The sequence below is a fragment of the Ipomoea nil genome, unplaced genomic scaffold (assembly GCF_001879475.1).
Source record: "Ipomoea nil cultivar Tokyo-kokei standard unplaced genomic scaffold, Asagao_1.1 scaffold2494, whole genome shotgun sequence".
Classification (NCBI taxonomy): domain Eukaryota; kingdom Viridiplantae; phylum Streptophyta; class Magnoliopsida; order Solanales; family Convolvulaceae; genus Ipomoea; species Ipomoea nil.
The window spans coordinates 1435001-1453304 of NW_017618922.1; the positions used below are offsets into that span (position 1 = coordinate 1435001).

The window sequence follows — 18304 nt, forward strand, 5'->3', positions numbered from 1 at the left end:
GGTGCCGCCATACTGCCTGCATGGGATGGCAGAGGCCTTCATGTCAATCGGCCACCTGGAGTTCTTCTACGATCAGGCGCCGGAGAGCATGAGTTGCACGGCGTCGGCGCTATTCTGGACCGCCATCTCCGCCGGGAATTACATGAGCACTCTCTTGGTATCTCTGGTCCACAAGTTCAGCGCGGGCCCCGGTGGATCAAACTGGCTTCCGGATAACAATTCGGACAAGGGCAAGTTGGAGGACTTTTACTGGCTCATCACATTGCTGGAAGCTAAGTCTTCAACTTTGTTTATTATCTTTTCTGTGCAAAATTCTATACTTTTAAACCAATTCAGATCTAGAAGATGGAAGGTGGTGGTGAACCCAGAAAGGATGGGACGATTCAACTTGCAAACAAAGCCTTTTGTTCAAGAAACTGTAGACTTTGATTTGTAACTTCTGGGTAATCATGCAGGAATCCAGTGAAGGCTTATTATGGAGAAGCTGATAAGCTTACGAGCTCACAATCACCTCTCTCGATTCTAACAGCCAAGAAGATGAAAGGTCCATAAAGGAGGAAGCTTTAACTAGAAGTTAAAACAGTCACAAGCGAGGATGGAGATGATGAAGCGGATGCCCATGCCGCTGAGAAAGGAGATGTCACGCTGAGTCCGGTGACTTTTCAGGCCAAGGGGACGAAGATGAAGATGATGGTGCATGAAAAGACGCAAATACCCATTCTCAAACGGCACATCTAACCGGAAGAGTGATGGAGGACCAAAATTGTCCTCGTCATAATTAGAGTGTCCACAAATTGTCTGATTTTTTTATTAAGGACCAAAATTGTCTGTGTCACTATAAATATAGGACCAAAAATGTCTTTTACTCCCCCCCCCTCTCTCTCTCTCTCTCTCTATATATATATATATATATATATATATATATATATATATATATATATATATATATATATATATATATATATATATATATATATATATATATATATATATATGTATATATATATATATATATATATATATATATATATATATATATATATATATATATGCTTCCTTCTTTTCTTTGCCTCCGTGCTACAATTGTAGCAGCGCTCAAGTTCAACAGCAACGTGGAGCTGCAAACACCATTAGAATTAGAGATTACAAATATTAAACATTATATATAGTACGGGGAGCTCTGTCTCCAGGGACGGAGACAGAAAAATTATGTTCTAAGATTCAAAATCATAGCAAAAGTTTGCAAGTCAACAAACAATATCAATATATACAGATTATACTTAATATCATTACATATACCTTAAATAATTGTAACATATATTATCAATAATAATTTTTGATGATGCGTTGTGCAATTGTGTATAAAGTACATACATAATTGTACAAATACTACGATTGAAAATATGTAATTTCTGAAGTGATCTCTTTATTGTTGACATACCTCTTAGTCCTCCTCCTCGTGGTCGAATTGGAGCAAGAACTTTAGGGGTCGTTTACTTCATTTTTCTGTTTTTCCATTTCCAGTTTTCCATTTCTCCAGTTTTCCTTCTCCATTTCTCCAATTTTTCATTTCTCCAGTTTTCTCATTTTCATTCCCTATTCCTCCAATTTTTCATTTCTCTAATTTTCTGATTTCATTAAATACAATAATCTCATATAGCATTTGTACATTTCTACAACAAAGATATGATAATAATAATAATAATAATAATAATAATAATAATAATAATAATAATAATAATAATAAAGAAAGAAAGAAAGAACAGGCAAAGAAACGAAAGAAAAGGAGAAAAACAAAAGAAAGAAAGCGCATTACTACATGCACAGGAGGATTCAAACCAAAGACCTATTTAAACCATGCACTGTTCACCCGTGTTCCCTTCCTCTCTCCCATTTGGAGAAATCCAAATAATCTTTCTCCAAAATTGTACATAAGGTTGGAGAATGGAGAGGAGTTAGGAAATTGGAGATAAGATTTTAGTAAACAAGTTTTCCATTTTCCATTCTTCCACTTCTCCAATTCTCTGTTTTTCCAGAAAATCTTTCATTTTTCTATTTTGGTAAACGACCCCTTATATTGTAGATTTTTGAGCCGGCTTCCTGCTTCAGGAAACATCATTATAATTATGCATGAACAATCATTCAATTCTTGCATATAGCCACTGATATATATATGCACAAGTTGAGTAGTGAATTTACCAAGTTGAGCAGTGCACGGAAACGTAAAGAGAAATGTGATGATGAAAAGAAGTAGTAAGAGAAATGGAGTATTATTGGAAGTGGCACCCATTATCCAATTGGAGGAATTGATCGAAGAGAAAAGAGATATGGGCATCATGCAACTTCACCTCCTTTTTATACTAGGAGAAAGAAGTAAGCCACTTTTTGGTATGCAAAATGTAAAATTTAGTTTAAAATGGAAAGGGAATTAAGTTCAAATTTCACCAGGACTATGTGGTCTAATGGTACCCGGGTTGGACTTCCATTTGGAAGGTTGTAAGTTCGAGCCTTAGTGGAGGCGTTATTAGCTCTTTGTGTTTCGGCAAATTATGCCCTGGACCCGTGTCCACATTGAATTGTGGACACGGGCCCAAAACGACGTCGTTTTTTTAAAAAAACGCGTCATTTAGTTTAAAAAAAAAAAAAAAAAATTCGCGCGCGCTTTGCCGTTAACGACGTTATTTTTTTTTTGGATTATGAATGTACAGTTATTCCGTTATGAATATACAGTTATGCAATTATGAAATTATGAACACAGAGCTCTAACATTATGAACTTACAATTATGAACATATATAGTGATAAAATTATGACCATGGAGCTTTAAAATTGTGAATATAGAGCTTCGAAGATTATGAATGTACAGTTATGGAGTTATGAATGTACAGTTATAGAGTTATGAATCTACAGTTATGGAGTTATGAATCTACAGTTATGAGATTATGAATCTACAGTATGAAATTATGAATGTACAGTTATTGATCGAATTATGAACAAAGAGCTCTAACATTATGAACTTACAATTATGAACATATAGTGATAAAATTATGAACATAGAGCTCTAAAATTGTGAACATAGAGCTTCGAAAATTATGAATGTACAATTATGGAGTTATGAATGTACAGTTATGGAGTTATGAATGTACAGTTATAGAGTTATGAACGTGCAGTTATGGAGTTATGAATGTATAGTTATTAATATATAGTAATAAAATTATGAACATATACTCTTACAATGAAGCGTTCTGAAATTTAAAAAAAAAAAAAAAAAAAAAAAAAAAAAAAAAAAAAAGGGAGATAATAGTGCCTAACGGCACTGTTACCCGTGTCCAGCAAGCATGCTGGACACGGGTCCAATGCATAACGATTGCAATTTTTCTTACCAGGAGAGAAACAAGAAATTTCTTAGTGCTCACAACTTTTGAATAATTTACAAACACTTATACACCAATATGCACGCATACAAACTAAATTAATTAATTAATTAATTAATTAATTAATAATAATAGAGGTTATAATCTAAATAAAAACATAATAAGTGTGAATGAATGTTATACACTTGATTTTTGTCCGTTTTTTCCGTTAAGTGTTTTTTATACATTATACTATAAAAATTATACTTTAAAATATTTTGGACAAATATACCCCTACCGTTATAACTTCCGTTATCTTTTCCACTATTGTTACCATGCACATGCATTCACCATATATTTTCTTATCTTCTTCATTAATAATAATATATACATATTGGAGTTATATGTTTATTATTATTATTATTATTATTATTATTATTATTATTATTATTATTATTATTATTATTAGGGAAAATGGCACTTTTTCCCCCTGTGTTATATGCTTATAGCACTTTTTCCCCTTGAGTTATTCATGCATTCACATTTGCCCCCTCAATTATTATAAAAGTGGCGGTTTTTCCCCCTGATAATATTAAATGGACATTTCTACCCTTAAAACAAATATTTTATTTATTTCTCTTCTTCAACAAATTATTGCTTATACGTAGGGATGACCACGGTTCGGTTCGAACTGAACCAAACACTATAGCAATCAAATTAAAAAATTTCGGTTATGATTCATAACATAACCCAATATTTGGGTTTCCGTTTATTAAAATCGTGAACTGGAAAAAAATGGATCCTGAACCGTGAACCGGAGGTTCAAATAGGATTAACTACTAGCAATAGCTTAAATTAGAATCATAATATTTGCAAATAGTGTATGTTTTTTTTCGCATTTATATTGACTCTCACATATAAGTATATATAATCGCGGTTTGAGTTTTATTTTGAACCGTCGGTTCACAATTTTGGATCCAATTTGAACGGTTGGTTCAAACTTTCTTTTAAAATTTTATTTTTTTATTTTTAAAATATTCTAAATTCAACACTTAATGTATTTTATTTTTTCAAATCGTGGTTATAATTTGTTGGAGAAGAAAAATAAATGAAATATTTATTTTAAGGGTAAATATGTCCATTTAATATATCAGGGGGAAAAACTGCCACTTAAATAATTTAGGGGGAAAAAGTGCTATAAGTATATAACAAAGGGGGGTAAAGTGCCATTTTCCCTTATTATTATTATTATTATTATTATTTACAATAATTTAAAAATCTAAAATATAAAAAAATTGAAAATTTTAATATAAAGTACTAATATTGGGCACTTATTTTTTGCGCTTCGCGCATAAAAAATACTAGTAATATTGATACGTTGCAACGTCTAATTCTCTTGTTGGTGAAGTTAACTCCATCATTTTAAATGACTTCTTTTTTTTTTGGCAATTTAAATATATTTCTTCTTTAATGTATGATGGAGTTGACCAAGTCATGATAATTAATGAATAAAATGAAAATTTATTGGCATATTAGATTGTGAAAAAAAAATTAGTTTCTATAACTTTATTCCTTTACCGCGTGTTTGGTTCATGGAATAGGTCGAGAATGGAATACCATTCTCAGAAATAGACCTAGGGATGACTACGGTTTCGGTTCCGGTTAGAACCGCCGTTTTTAACCGGATCTATTAAAAAAATAATTAAAAAAGTTATAAATTTTTAATTTTTTTCCGGTTTGGAACCGGAACCGACCCCTTTTCATCTCGAACCTTAACCGGGACCATATTGGTTCCGGTTAAGAACCGGAACCGTACGGATGGTTCGGTTCCAGTTCCGATTCAACCGTGCACGGTTCGATTCGAACCGAACCATGGTCATGCCTAAATAGACCTATTCTATTGTTTGGTTTGTCTTTTCATGACTGAGAATAGCATTCACAAGAATGAGCTATTCCCTTTGCAGGGGAATAGCCATTCCTAGGGGACCCCCTGGATATATATATATATATATATATATATATATATATATATATATATATATATATATATATATATATATATATATATATATATATATATATATATATATATATATATATATATATATCACCACTGCCACCACCATCACCATCGCCACCGCCGCTGCCACCACCACCACTACCGTCGCCACCGCCATTGCCGCCACCATCGCCACCACCACCACCACCAACACCACACACCACCACATATTTTTATAAGTGTATTTATGTCTTTTAAAACATATATCATTTCTATTCCTTAAATCAACCAAACACTGTAATATAATTCTAAAGTCTATTCCTTCCACGAACCAAACAATAGAATACAATTCCTATTCTATTCCTTGCCTAATCCATTCCTTCTGGAATAGCATTCATATTACCTCAAAATTCATTTTGTGAACCAAACGTGTTGTTAAAGTTTTAAATATGTTATTTGTCGCATCAAAAAATGATGTAATTGGCTCCGTGTGAAAACAAAGAGATTGGCAACGTAAGAACTTGATTAGTGTGAGTGGCCGTGCACTCTTGTCCCTTAAGAGAGGTCAAAAGTTCGAACCCCCTCTCGTTTGGAAAAATCAACATGGCCAACACTTTGCTCCTTAACTGGGCCGGCTCGGTGCGAATGGGATTAATCTGAATATGATACGAACATGGGTTGGCTCGAGCTCGAGCTCGATAAGAATAGTTCGGCTCGAGCTCGATCGAGCTCAAAAAATGATGCTCGAGCTCGGCTCGGTAATTTTTCGAGCTCAATAGTTCAAGCTCGATCTTGATTTGAGCTCGAGTTTAGGCTCGATTTTAATCTCGAGTTTGATCTATTTGAATTCATATTTTTTTTTTGAAGGGAAAATATAGCTTTTATCAAATCAATTGTTCAATACAACTCGGAAGATATAGCAAACAACCAAACAGCTATATTCATACTTAAACAATAAAAACTTTAAAAATTCAAAAGTTCAAACTTCAAGATTTAGGGTTTTCCTACTTTGTGAGTTTTAAGTAATATATATATATATATATATATATATATATATATATATATATATATATATATATATAATTATGGCTCACGAGCCTAGAATATTTGAACTCGAGCTCGACTCGTTTACTAAACAAGCCGCTCGAGTTCGGCTCAAGCTTGATTTTGACCGAGCTCGAGCCGAGCTTTGACCGAGCAGCTCGCAAACCGTTCGCGAGCCGCTCGGCTCATTTACACCCCTACTCAGGACACCTTGTGGTCTAAATAAAAAAAAAAAAAAAAAAAAAAATTGGCAATGTGGACTTATAGTGGGAATGAAATATAGTGTGAAGTTGGGGGTTTTCCACGTTGTATGACTTATACTTTGAAAAATCAAATGTGAAAGTGAAAGTTTCGCTTAAAAATATTGATATAAAATAGAGTTAATTACAGAAATGGTCCATTGACTATAGCGAAATTATTGATTTTGTTCTTGACTATTTTTTTGACCAATTAGGTCCCTCAATTTTAAAATTTTTAACTAATTTGGTCCTCCGTTTGCTTTGCCGTTAGACATTCGTTAACTCGGGACCAAATTGGTAATTTTGTTATAGTTAATGGACCATTTCAGTAATTAACTGTAAACTGTACATTTGCATATACAATTCATTAATACAATTTTATCAAGAAAAATGGTCAAACAAATACACCACAAACTTTATACGAGAAGTCAATTAGACCCCTGATGATCTTTAAAAATGTACAAGTAAACAATCAAAATGATTAAAAAAAACCCATAAGTCACTCTTGCTATGAGTCAAACTTAAAACTTTGTGTTTACGAAATCAACAACTTAATTAACTTAGTTAGGATTGTCTATGATCAAAGGTTTATTTGATCCTTATATAGAAAACGGTCCAAACTTGTTTACAAAATTAAAATTTCTCAATCTTTATTCGATCTATCTCCATTATTCCCTTTTTCTAAGGAATGGAAGAATTCAAAATCAGCATTTTCAATTCCATTTAGACAAATGGAAAATACACGGATAAACAGTGCTTTTAGATGAAAGTGCTCTTAAGTCCATGGATATTCCTGGATGGGGTGCAGGGCACAAATTTTCCTTCTCCCTGTCTTTTTCCCCTTCTTCGATCTTTCTCCATCACTTTCAAAAACTTTCCATTTCATTCAAAAATCATTGGCGATCCCAAAGACATGGTGGGTCCCGGGGCAAATTATATCGTAGACTAGGATCTACAGTGCACTGTGGACTCTGATTCAATACACAAAATTTGATTTTATAATAAACAGAATTCATGGTCATTGTAGATACTTAAATTTTGATAAATATTGATTATTTATCAATATTAGTATATTTGAATATATTTGAAATATTTTGGATAATATTGATATTATCTAATTTGTTAATTAGATAATATCAAAAGAGTTTGAGCTTATCAAAACTCTCTATCCTACAGCTATAAATAGGAGCTCTCATTTCTATGTAATCTGACACATCCTAGGAAAAGTGATGTAAACATCTAGAAAAATATTATTCAGGATCACAATAAAAATGTGATACTGAAAGTAGAAGTCTCTCCTCCATAATGATCATGCCTATGCCTATTGATCCAAACCTCCATTGAAGATCAAGCCATTTGAACCCGGAGGCCCTTCAAGAAGAACAAGCTATATATACAAGCCCTTCTTTGAAGATCAAGCCACTTGAAACCCGGAGGCCCTTCAATGGTGGAGTGTTCAAGGCACCAATTGAAGAATCAGAGGATATCCAGAGACATGTACCTTCTTGATTGATACTCAATGTAACTCTAGAATTTTGAATTTTAAAATATATATTCAATTTTCTTTGTTGACAAATTGGCACGCCTAGTGGGACAACTCTGCCTCTCATCTCTTCATAGGCACTTTCAATCGGTATGGGGGCAAACCCCATATGAAATTTGAAATGGAGGATGCTAAATGATACTCCTTGGCACGAGTTAAAACGGCCTCATATCTTTCAAGGCTCCTTGGCACGAGTTGAAACGGCCTTATATCTTTAAGTTGTAGTGTCGAGACTTTCTTGCACTACATACTTTCAAGTTTTATATGCTCTCAAGTGGTGTACAAGCAAGTCTCGAGGGGGCATTTGTAGACCCTTAAATTTTGATAAATATTGATTATTTATCAATATTAGTATATTTGAATATATTTGAAATATTTTGGATAATATTGATATTATCTAATTTGTTAATTAGATAATATCAAAAGAGTTTGAGCTTATCAAAACTCTCTATCCTACCGCTATAAATAGGAGCTCTCATTTCTATGTAATCTGACACATCCTAGGAAAAGTGATGTAAACATCTAGAAAAATATTATTCAGAATCACAATAAAAATGTGATACTAAAAGTAGAAGTCTCTCCTCCATAATGATCATGCCTATGCCTATTGATCCAAACCTCCATTGAAGATCAAGCCATTTGAACCCGGAGGCCCTTCAAGAAGAACAAGCTATATATACAAGTCATTCTTTGAAGATCAAGCCACTTGAAACCCGGAGGCCCTTCAATGGTGGAGTGTTCAAGGCACCAATTGAAGAATCAGAGGATATCCAGAGACATGTACCTTCTTGATTGATACTCAATGTAACTCTAGAATTTTGAATTTTAAAATATATATTCAATTTTCTTTGTTGACAGTCATAATATGCATATACATAAATACGATATAATGAATATGAATTATGTGCATTATGAACATGAATTATGTGTATTATGCTAAGTGTTTATATCTTCTCAGCTATATAATACACAGAATTTATGTTCATAATGTACCGAATTCATGTTTATTATATCGTGTTTAAGTATATGTGTATTATGAACATAAATTCTGTATATCATAAACATGAATTGTGTGTATTAAATCAGAGTTCACAGTACACTGTAAATTCTGGTCCACGATATAATGACTTGGTCCGGTGGCTATTGTCGTAATAAGAGATAGGTTGCATTATCTTTCCCACTTGATAATAGAATCTTCCCCACTTGATAATAGGATCTTCTAAGAAATAGTTTCAAATGTAAGGAAATTATTATACCTGTTGTTGGTCCTTTGACCTTCTCCCTCATACATGCTTCCTAGTTCCTAGCTTCATCCTTTCCTCTTTTTTTTTTTTTTTTTTTTCCAAAGATTCCTCCTTTCAGTCAAAAACCATTGGCGCTAACTCCCACACATATGGTGGGTCTAGTGGCTATTATAATTCATAAGAGCATCAATATTAGTTGAATAGTTGGGGTTATTAAGAGGTTATTATAAGAATGATTAGGAAAGAGAAGGTAGGATGTGAGAGAAAAAAGAAGAAAAAAAAAAAGACAAGACTGAATTTTAAAACCAAAAAAAAAAAAAAAAAAGGGTAGTGCGTCAGGCTCGCTGTCAGCTTGTCTAACACGCTACACGGTCGCGTGCAATGCACGTGCCCGTGTGGCCATTGAACGCGCATAACATGTGTCCCTTCTTTTTTGTTTTTTTTTTCTGACATAATCCCAACCCTTTGCAGGTCAATTATTTTTTAAATAACCCCCAATTCACTTCTATTGTGGACTAATAAGAGATAAAGTTGAATTTTCTACCCTACTTGATATATATATATATATATATATATATATATATATATATATATATATATATATATATTGCAGTCTTCTGGATCGAAAATGTACACATTATTCATTTAGTTCACATTATTGACTAAAAGAAATTATACCTTTAATTTCCTTCATCCTCCTGCTTAGCTTCTCTCTCAGACATGGTGGATCCGGGCACGTTCATTGTGAGCCTTTTAGGAGCAGCGAGTTCTGTAGTAACTATTGCAGATATTATAGAAAAGAGGGCACAGAACGGAAATGCAGAAGCAGCCAAAGCACTTGCCAAAATTAGGTTAACTCCCTCATCCTTTAATTTAATTTGTTGCCAAATTGGAGATCGATCAGATATGTGATTTTCTTCTCCCAATGCAAACGTTAATGTTTATCCAATACTTCTTCCCCATGCCCTCATCCTAATAGAGCATGTAAGAAAATGCAAATCATGATAATTCAGTGAGTCAAATGTTTGTACAGATTAATGGCTCAGCAAAAGTTTAAATGTCCCTTCTTCACAAGCGATCTGTCTATTTTTGACATAATCTCTACACTATTCGTTCCCAAATTTTATTTTGAATCTTGATCTCTTCTCTAAATACTGTCTATTGAATTAGTCACTACTGCAAATTATGGAATTTCCGACCACCTGAAAGTAATCTTAAATCAAATTGAAAGCAAAAAGTGGTCAGAAATAGCAACAAAGGTTTTTTCGGATACCAAAAGTGGTCGAAACATGGCTTTCGACTTGATTTAAGATCACTTTTCAGGTGGTCGGAAATTCCATAATTTTCAGTAGTGAGTGAGTTAAGTTCGTGCAGACATAATGACCCTATTTAGTAACATAGTAAGCTTATTAGCCAATTTTGACTTATTTGATCACATTTGACTTGGTTAAACAATCAATATGAATGTTAAAGTTAATAAGCTTTTTTTGTAACAAATTATTGCTACAAAATGTTAAAATTAAAAAACAAAAAAACAAAAAAAAAATTTTGAGAAAGTAATTTTGCATATAATCAACTATCAGCTTACAACTAATTTATCAAAACACTTTTCTACAATCAGCTAATACTATCAATTAGTTAAACCCACTGATCCAATAAGCTAACAGCTACAACTACTTACCAAACACTCTAATAATGTTTATTACAATACTAGACTCTTTGTTTGTGTTGTGTAAACGTGGGAAAAACAAAGTTCCATGATGGGTCCAGGATCCTTTCCTGTGTTTGACGGGAGTGAGTATCAAATCTGGAGCAATATGATGAGGGCTTTGCTTATATCCCATGGTCTCTGGGACTTGGTGGAGAATGGTTACAAAGCTTAGGTTTTTAGAAAAGATGGGAAGAAGAAGGACGCCCTGGCTATGATGATTATCCTGCTGGGAGTTCACCAGGCATGCTAGCTATCATTGCTGGAAATTATGAAATTTCCGACCATCTGAAAGTGATCACAAATCAAGTCGAAAGCAAAAATAGTCAGAAATAGTAACAAAAGGTTTTTTCGGATATCAAAAGTGGTCGGAACAAGGCTTTCGACTTGATTTAACATCACTTTTAGGTGGTCAGAAATTTCATAATTTCAGTAGTGAGTGAGTTAAGTTCGTGTTAAATTCCATAATTTCCAGAAGTGTATTACAACCCAATTAAATTTATTAGACTGGAAAATGTTTTTTTTTTTTTTTTTGTTAAATGACTCATTTTTCAGAAAATATATTTTCTTTGTACAGGTATGACAGATGATTAGATAGCCCATTTCAAGGCGGTCTTCGGCCTATTGGACAAGGACGGCAATGGTCGCATCACTAGAAAAGAGCTTGTGACTGTGAACAGGTCAGTGGGAATAAATTACACCGAAGCTGAGCTACAGGTTGTGATAAATTGTCTGGATGCTGATGGCAATGGAACCATTGAATTCTCAGAGTTTCTAAATTTCATGACACGGAAGAAGTAGAATTTGGATTATATATATGGGTTAAGCTAGTGCAATGGATTATTCCCAGGTCTTTCTATTTTCCTTTTTATAGGATGGTTTAAGCTCCAATGTTAAATTAATGTAATTTTTCTCTATTTTAAGGGCAGTGGAATCTTTTTATTCCCCAAAAAGATTCTAGCCAAATTAAATTTAATGTATTTTAAAAATTTTTTTAATGTCGCCAAAATTTTGGATGGAGATTCAAGCCTTTAATTTTAAAATATTTGTAGTTTTATAGTTAAACTAGTTTTTTACGCGCATTGCGCGATTGAGATAATGCCCAATATTTTTTTTTAAAATAATTACTTTAAAGTATATTAAGGCAAGATTATATTGGAATTGTTCATTGCATAGATAATTGAATGTTAAATTTGCGTATTTAAATAGGCAATTCTAAGTTTACAAATGCAATATAATATAGTCAAGATTGATTATAATTGTGATAGGGATATCCCGACCGGCCTGGACTCTACCCGACCGGGGCAGCTTCACCTCTTTCCTCCTCTTTTTACAGATCATGGATCGGGGTTCTTAGGAGAAACCCGGCCGGTTCCCGATCGGTCCTTGCCCGATCGGCATGTTCAGTTCCCGACCGAGGAACCTTGAACAGAAGACGAGGAGAGACACGCGTTGGCCCTTGGCAGGGACAGCGGGGCAACGGGGGGGACGACACGTGCCTCGCCACGTGTTGGACTGGCCGGAAAGCCCGGATTATGTCTCCGGCGCCGCGCCTATAAATACCCCCCATTGCGACAGTGAGAGGATCTTTCGGACGATCGATAGACTGTTATCAGAGCATCCCGACCGCATTCAGTCGGTACCCGAGCAGTCATTTAGATTGTACTTAGGACCTTCCACTCGATCAATAAAGATTTACTTGCTTTACTTGGTCGGACTTGTGTTATTTACTACATACGTGGCATTTAGCACTATCATTTTGGCGCCGTCCGTGGGGACCCGTGCAACCAAGCTACCGTTTGACGAGCACTCGTTCTCTTTTCTACCCCACCATGTATCCGTGGGCACAAGAAGTCGTTCGTGACGACCAGGCGGATGAGGCCAGCTCATCCGATCATCCGTCGCCCCACCAACAAGGTCGCGCCGCCGACCTCAACCTCAATCTCTCTCCACCACACCCGTCAACTTCATACCCGGCCGCCCAGCAGCCGGTCAACTACATCCAATCGGGATATTACTTTCCCGATCAGACTGGCCAGCAGTTCCAGCACCAGCAGCCCCAGTACCCCGGGCACTATCCATACCCGGTCCCTCCTCAACCGTACGGGTACTGGCCTGGCCAGCCGATGTACTACACACCACCGGTCGGCTATCCACCGTACACGCTTGCGTTCACGGCTCCAGCCGCCGCCCCTCCAGTATACCCGGCCGCTCATGTAGAGCCGCAGCCTCAGCCCTCTTCCCGGGCTAGACGCTCGGCTCGTTCGCGGTTGGGGTCGGGGGGTGCTGTTGCGATGGAGGCACCACGGCAGGCCCAGCAAGAGCAGCCGGACTACCAGACCCAGGCGGAGGAACCCGAGCGGACAGTAGTGTTTGACCGCCTCCGACCGGCCATGCGACACCGCCTAGGACCTCAAGGCACGAGCCAGTGCTCGGGAGATGAGCAGGCGATGGAAATCAGCCAGGAGCCCTCGTCCGGGCACAGTGGATCAAGGTCCCATCCTCGACGGCGCGCTCGGGAAGGCGCTCAGGCTCAGACGACCGAGCTCGACGAAACCCGGGGGCAGCTCCGCAACCTCCAAGAAGAATTTGCTCGGTTCAGAGACGAGCACACTGCTAGGCCCCGAGTCGAGCAGTCGACCCTGGTGAGAGCGCCCTTCACGGCGGACGTAATGGCCCAGCCATATCCGCTCGACCTCCAGATCCAGGGGAACCGAGGTTATGACGGCCGCACGGACCCCGAGGTCCATGTCAACGACTACTTCCACAACATGTCGATGATGGGCGTGTCGGATGCCGTCATGTGCAGGGCCTTATACTCCACTCTATCCGGTCGGGCAGCCGAGTGGTTCCGAACATTGCAGCCGGGCTCAATTGCAGATTTCAATGCCCTGGCGATCAAGTTCGTGAGGAAGTTCATCACCTCGAAGGCGGTGAAGAAGTCCTATATGTACCTGGAGAAAGCCAAGCAGCTCGAGGGGGAAAGCTTGGTCGACTTCCTCGTCAAGTGGAAGGCCCCAGTCGGGGAGGTCGAGCAGATGGACGATGCCACCGCCACTCACATGCTTCATATATCCTTGCGGTCGGGCTATCTATACCAGGACTTCATCCTCCACCCCCCGAGCTCATATGAAGAGGCCCTCCGAAGGGTCACAGATTACGCCAACGCAGGCGAGGCGAACGCGGTCAAGCGCTCGCAGGAGGTCGGGAGTTCATCCCGTAAGCCGACCGGCCGGGCGGAAATCCGATCGGATGATGATCGTTCCCGTTCCCGCAACAGGCCTGGTCCGTTCACGGCCTTGAACCGATCCGCCGCCGAGGCCATGCAGTATGCTCAATCCTGCAACCTCATTAAGCTCCCCCATCCCGGACGAGACAGACCGGACAAGAGTAAGCACTGTGCTTACCATAGGTGCGCAGTGCATGATACCGAGGAGTGTGTCCAGCTACGCCAGCTATTGGAAGAGCTTCTCAACTCGGGAAAGCTGGACAAGTGCGTGGGGAGGAGAGAAGAAGGCAACAAAGAGACCGACCGAAGAGATCGTCGACGATCCCACCGTCGTTCCGATCGGTCTGAGCGAGATGATCGGGTCGGGTCAGGGCCGTCAGGATGACCGACAGGACCCAGATCCACCGACCGGCAGGCAAGCCGACCATCCACGTGATCTTCGGTGGATTGGATGATGCCTCCCGACCGAGGGAGAATTGCCCGGTCGCCATCGTTGATTCCCGAGACACCGGGAAGAGGCAGAAGATGGAGCCCATAACCTTCACCATCGACGACCAGCCCAGCAACGGCGACCACGGTATGGAGGCTCTCGTGGTCACGATCGATGTGAACGGGACTGATGTCCAGAGGGTTATGATAGATACTGGGAGCAGTGTCAATGTCCTTTATTTGGACGTATTTGAGAAACTGCAACTCGACAAGCGCGAACTGATTCCGGTCGGCGTACCCTTGTCGGGATTTACCGGGGCCCTTATCCACCCCGAAGGAAAAATTATGCTCCCAGTCGAGATCAGCACCCCGCCCAAGTCGATCAAGACCGAGATGGAATTCGTTGTGGTGAACCTACGCTGTGTCCACAACATCATCTTGGGCCGACCCGCCATCATGAAGATCGGTGGGATAATTTCGATGCCCCACCTATGCATGAAATTCCCCACCCCGAATGGGGTCGGTGTTGTCCGGGGCGATGTCCAATTCGCCCGGAGCTGTTACACCCGGGCTGTAAACAGGCGTGACACGGGAACCTCTTCCCGGGTGAACACGATCATCAAAGAGGCCTCCGCTGACCGGAAGGAACAACCAGAACCTTCCGAGGAAATAGAGGAAGTTCCCCTGTCCGAGGACCGACCGGACAGGACGATCAAAATTGGCCGGGCCCTCACCCCCGAGCTCCGAGCGGAAATCTTGGCCACCCTCCGGGAGTTTGCCGATGTTTTCGCGTGGGGGCCCGAAGACATGCCCGGGATCGACCGGACGGTCATTTGCCACAAGCTGGCAGTCGAAGATGGCGGCGATCGAGCACATCCGACCGGTGATCTATCCCGAGTGGGTGGCAAATGTTGTTCTCGTTCCGAAGCCCCCAGCCTGGAGGATGTGCATAGACTTTACCGACCTCAATAAGGCCTGCCCGCTCGACCCATATCCGCTCCCAAGCATACATCAAATGGTCGACGAAACTGCCGGGGCCGAGTTGATGAGCTTCATGGATGCTTTCAAAGGGTATCATCAGATTATGATGCACCATGAAGACGGGAGTAAGACAGCGTTCGTTACCCCGGACGGACTGTACTGCTACCGAGTGATGCCGTTCAGCCTGCGCAACGCGGGAGCCACTTATCAGAGGATGATCAACATGCTCTTCGCTGATCTCTTGGGCCGAACGATGGAAGCTTATGTTGACGACATGCTGGTCAAGAGTCGTGACCGATCCGACCACACTCGGGACCTCCGGGAATGCTTTCAGATCATGAGGAGGTATCAGCTGAGATTGAACCCGAACAAATGTACGTTCACGGTTCAAACGGGGAAATTTCTCGGCTACATGATGACGAAGAGGGGAATCGAGCCCAACCCGGCCAAGGTACAGGCAATTCTGGACATGCAACCACCTTCCACCGTTCGGGAAGTCCAGCAGTTGACCGGTCGGTTGGCAGCCCTCAGCCGATTCCTCTCCAAACTAGCCGAGCTCGCTCTACCATTCTTCATGGTATTGCACAAGGTGAGTGGATTCGTCTGGGATGACGAATGCCGAGCGGCCTTCGATGAGCTAAAAGAGTACCTCATGTCTCCGATTGTGCTCTCGAATCCTGAGCTCGGGGAGGCACTAGACGTGTACCTCGCCGTATCCGATCGAGCAGTAAGCGCAGTATTGTGCCGAACCGATCAGGAAGGGGTCCAGCGACCGGTGTACTATGTAAGCCACGCGCTACAAGGTCCCGAGCTCCGGTACTCCCGGCTTGAGAAGGTCGTCTACGCCCTCTACATCGCCGCGAAGAAGTTAGCTCCCTATTTCCAAGGTCGAGCCATCCGCGTGCTGACCGATCAGCCGATCGGGCCAATCCTCCGCACCGCCTCATCATCCGGTCGCCTAGTCAAGTGGGCGTTGATGCTGACCCAATACGCGATCGAGTACCGACCGAGACCAGCCATCAAAGGGCAAGCTCTTGCGGACTTCTTGGTCGAGTGCACCGCCCGGGATACCCGACCCCCTGAGGTCGAGGATCCCGAGGCTGAGTGGTGGTCCCTAGCCACGGATGGGTCCAGCAGCCAGAAATGGGCCGGAGGAGGAGTGGTTGTCACAAGCCCAGAGGGATTCAAGGTGTACTTCGCGCTTATGTACCAGTTCCATCCCACCAACAACGAGGCCGAGTACGAAGCCTTCGTCAATGGCTTACAATGTGCTCGGGACCTGGGGGCTGAGTACATCCGGGCTCAAACAGACTCCGCGCTCGTAGTCGGGCAGGTCACCGGCGACTACGAGGTCAACGGTGAACGATTACAATCGTACCGGGACCTTGCAATGGAAAAGCTTGCCGCGTTCCGGGGGTATACCGTCCGGCACATACCCCGACTGGATAATGCCGATGCGGACATCTTGTCCAAATTAGCCCAGGACACCCCGGAACACATGTCAAAGATCGCTCGGATCACGGTGATCCCGAGGCCTAGCATTCACAGGCTGCCGGTCGTTCCTATCCAACCGGCAGAAGATACCTGGATCACCGATCTGATAGTCTTCCTCGAGCACGGTCGACTCCCAACCGACCCCCAGCACACTCGGAAGGCCAAGCTCAGGGCTCCGAGGTTTCAGGTCATGGACGGTCGCCTCTATAGACGCTCATATGGGGACCCTCTTATGCGATGCCTAACCGCGTTTGAAGCTGACCTCGTCATAAAGGAGCTCCACACGGGCATCTGCTCGTCCCATCAAGGCGGCCGATCGCTAGCTCGCCGTATCATGCTGATCGGGTACTATTGGCCGTCCATCCAGCTTGATTGTGAAAAGCTGGCTCGGGGTTGCGAGACATGCCAGCTGTTCGCCCGGATGCCCGGACGACCGGCTACCTTTTATCAGCCGGTCACGACCGCGATTCCTTTTGCGAGATGGGGAGTAGACATCCTGGGACCGTTCCCCCAGCTTGCCGGCCGACGAAAGTTCATCATCATCGCCATCGACTACTTCTCAAAGTGGATCGAGGTCGAGCCGCTTGCCATGATCACATCTCAACAGTGTGCTCGGTTTCTATGGCGCAACGTGATTTCCCGCTTTGGCGTGCCTGTGCATCTCATAAGCGACAACGGCCGCCAATTCATGAGCCAATACTTCCAGAATTTCTTGGCCACGATCGGGACCACGCACATCCGGTCGTCAGTAGCTTACCCCCAGGGAAACGGGCAAGTCGAAAACGCCAATCGGACGATAATGGAAGGTCTGGAAAAGAAATTACACTCGGCTGGTCGTAGTTGGGCCGATGAGTTGCCCTACGTCCTATGGACTTATCGGACGACCCCGAGAGAGGCGACCTTGGAGACCCCGTTTGCCCTAGTTTACGGAGCCGAAGCCCGACTCCCGATCGAGGCGTGGATCCCGACCGAGCGAGAGCGAACCTACAACGCTGAAGAGAACGAGCACTCTATGGTCGTGGACCTCGATGGGGTCGAGGAG

General features: G+C 41.2%; 1 protein-coding gene and 1 pseudogene across 1 annotated transcript; both read left to right on the forward strand.

Annotated features, from left to right (window-relative positions):
• Positions 1–392, forward strand: part of LOC109153521 — a 529-nt pseudogene extending 137 nt beyond the window's left edge.
• Positions 393–13579: 13187 nt separating this feature from the next.
• On the forward strand, positions 13580–14743 carry LOC109153504. Its single transcript, XM_019301371.1, has one exon. It carries the CDS (start codon positions 13580–13582, stop codon positions 14741–14743), a length of 1164 nt encoding a protein of 387 aa, XP_019156916.1.
• Positions 14744–18304: the final 3561 nt, after the last annotated feature.

Coding starts and splice junctions, on each gene's coding strand:
- LOC109153504 (XM_019301371.1), top strand. CDS start 13,580: ATGGAAATCAGCCAGGAGCCCTCGTCCGGGCACAGTGGATCAAGGTCC.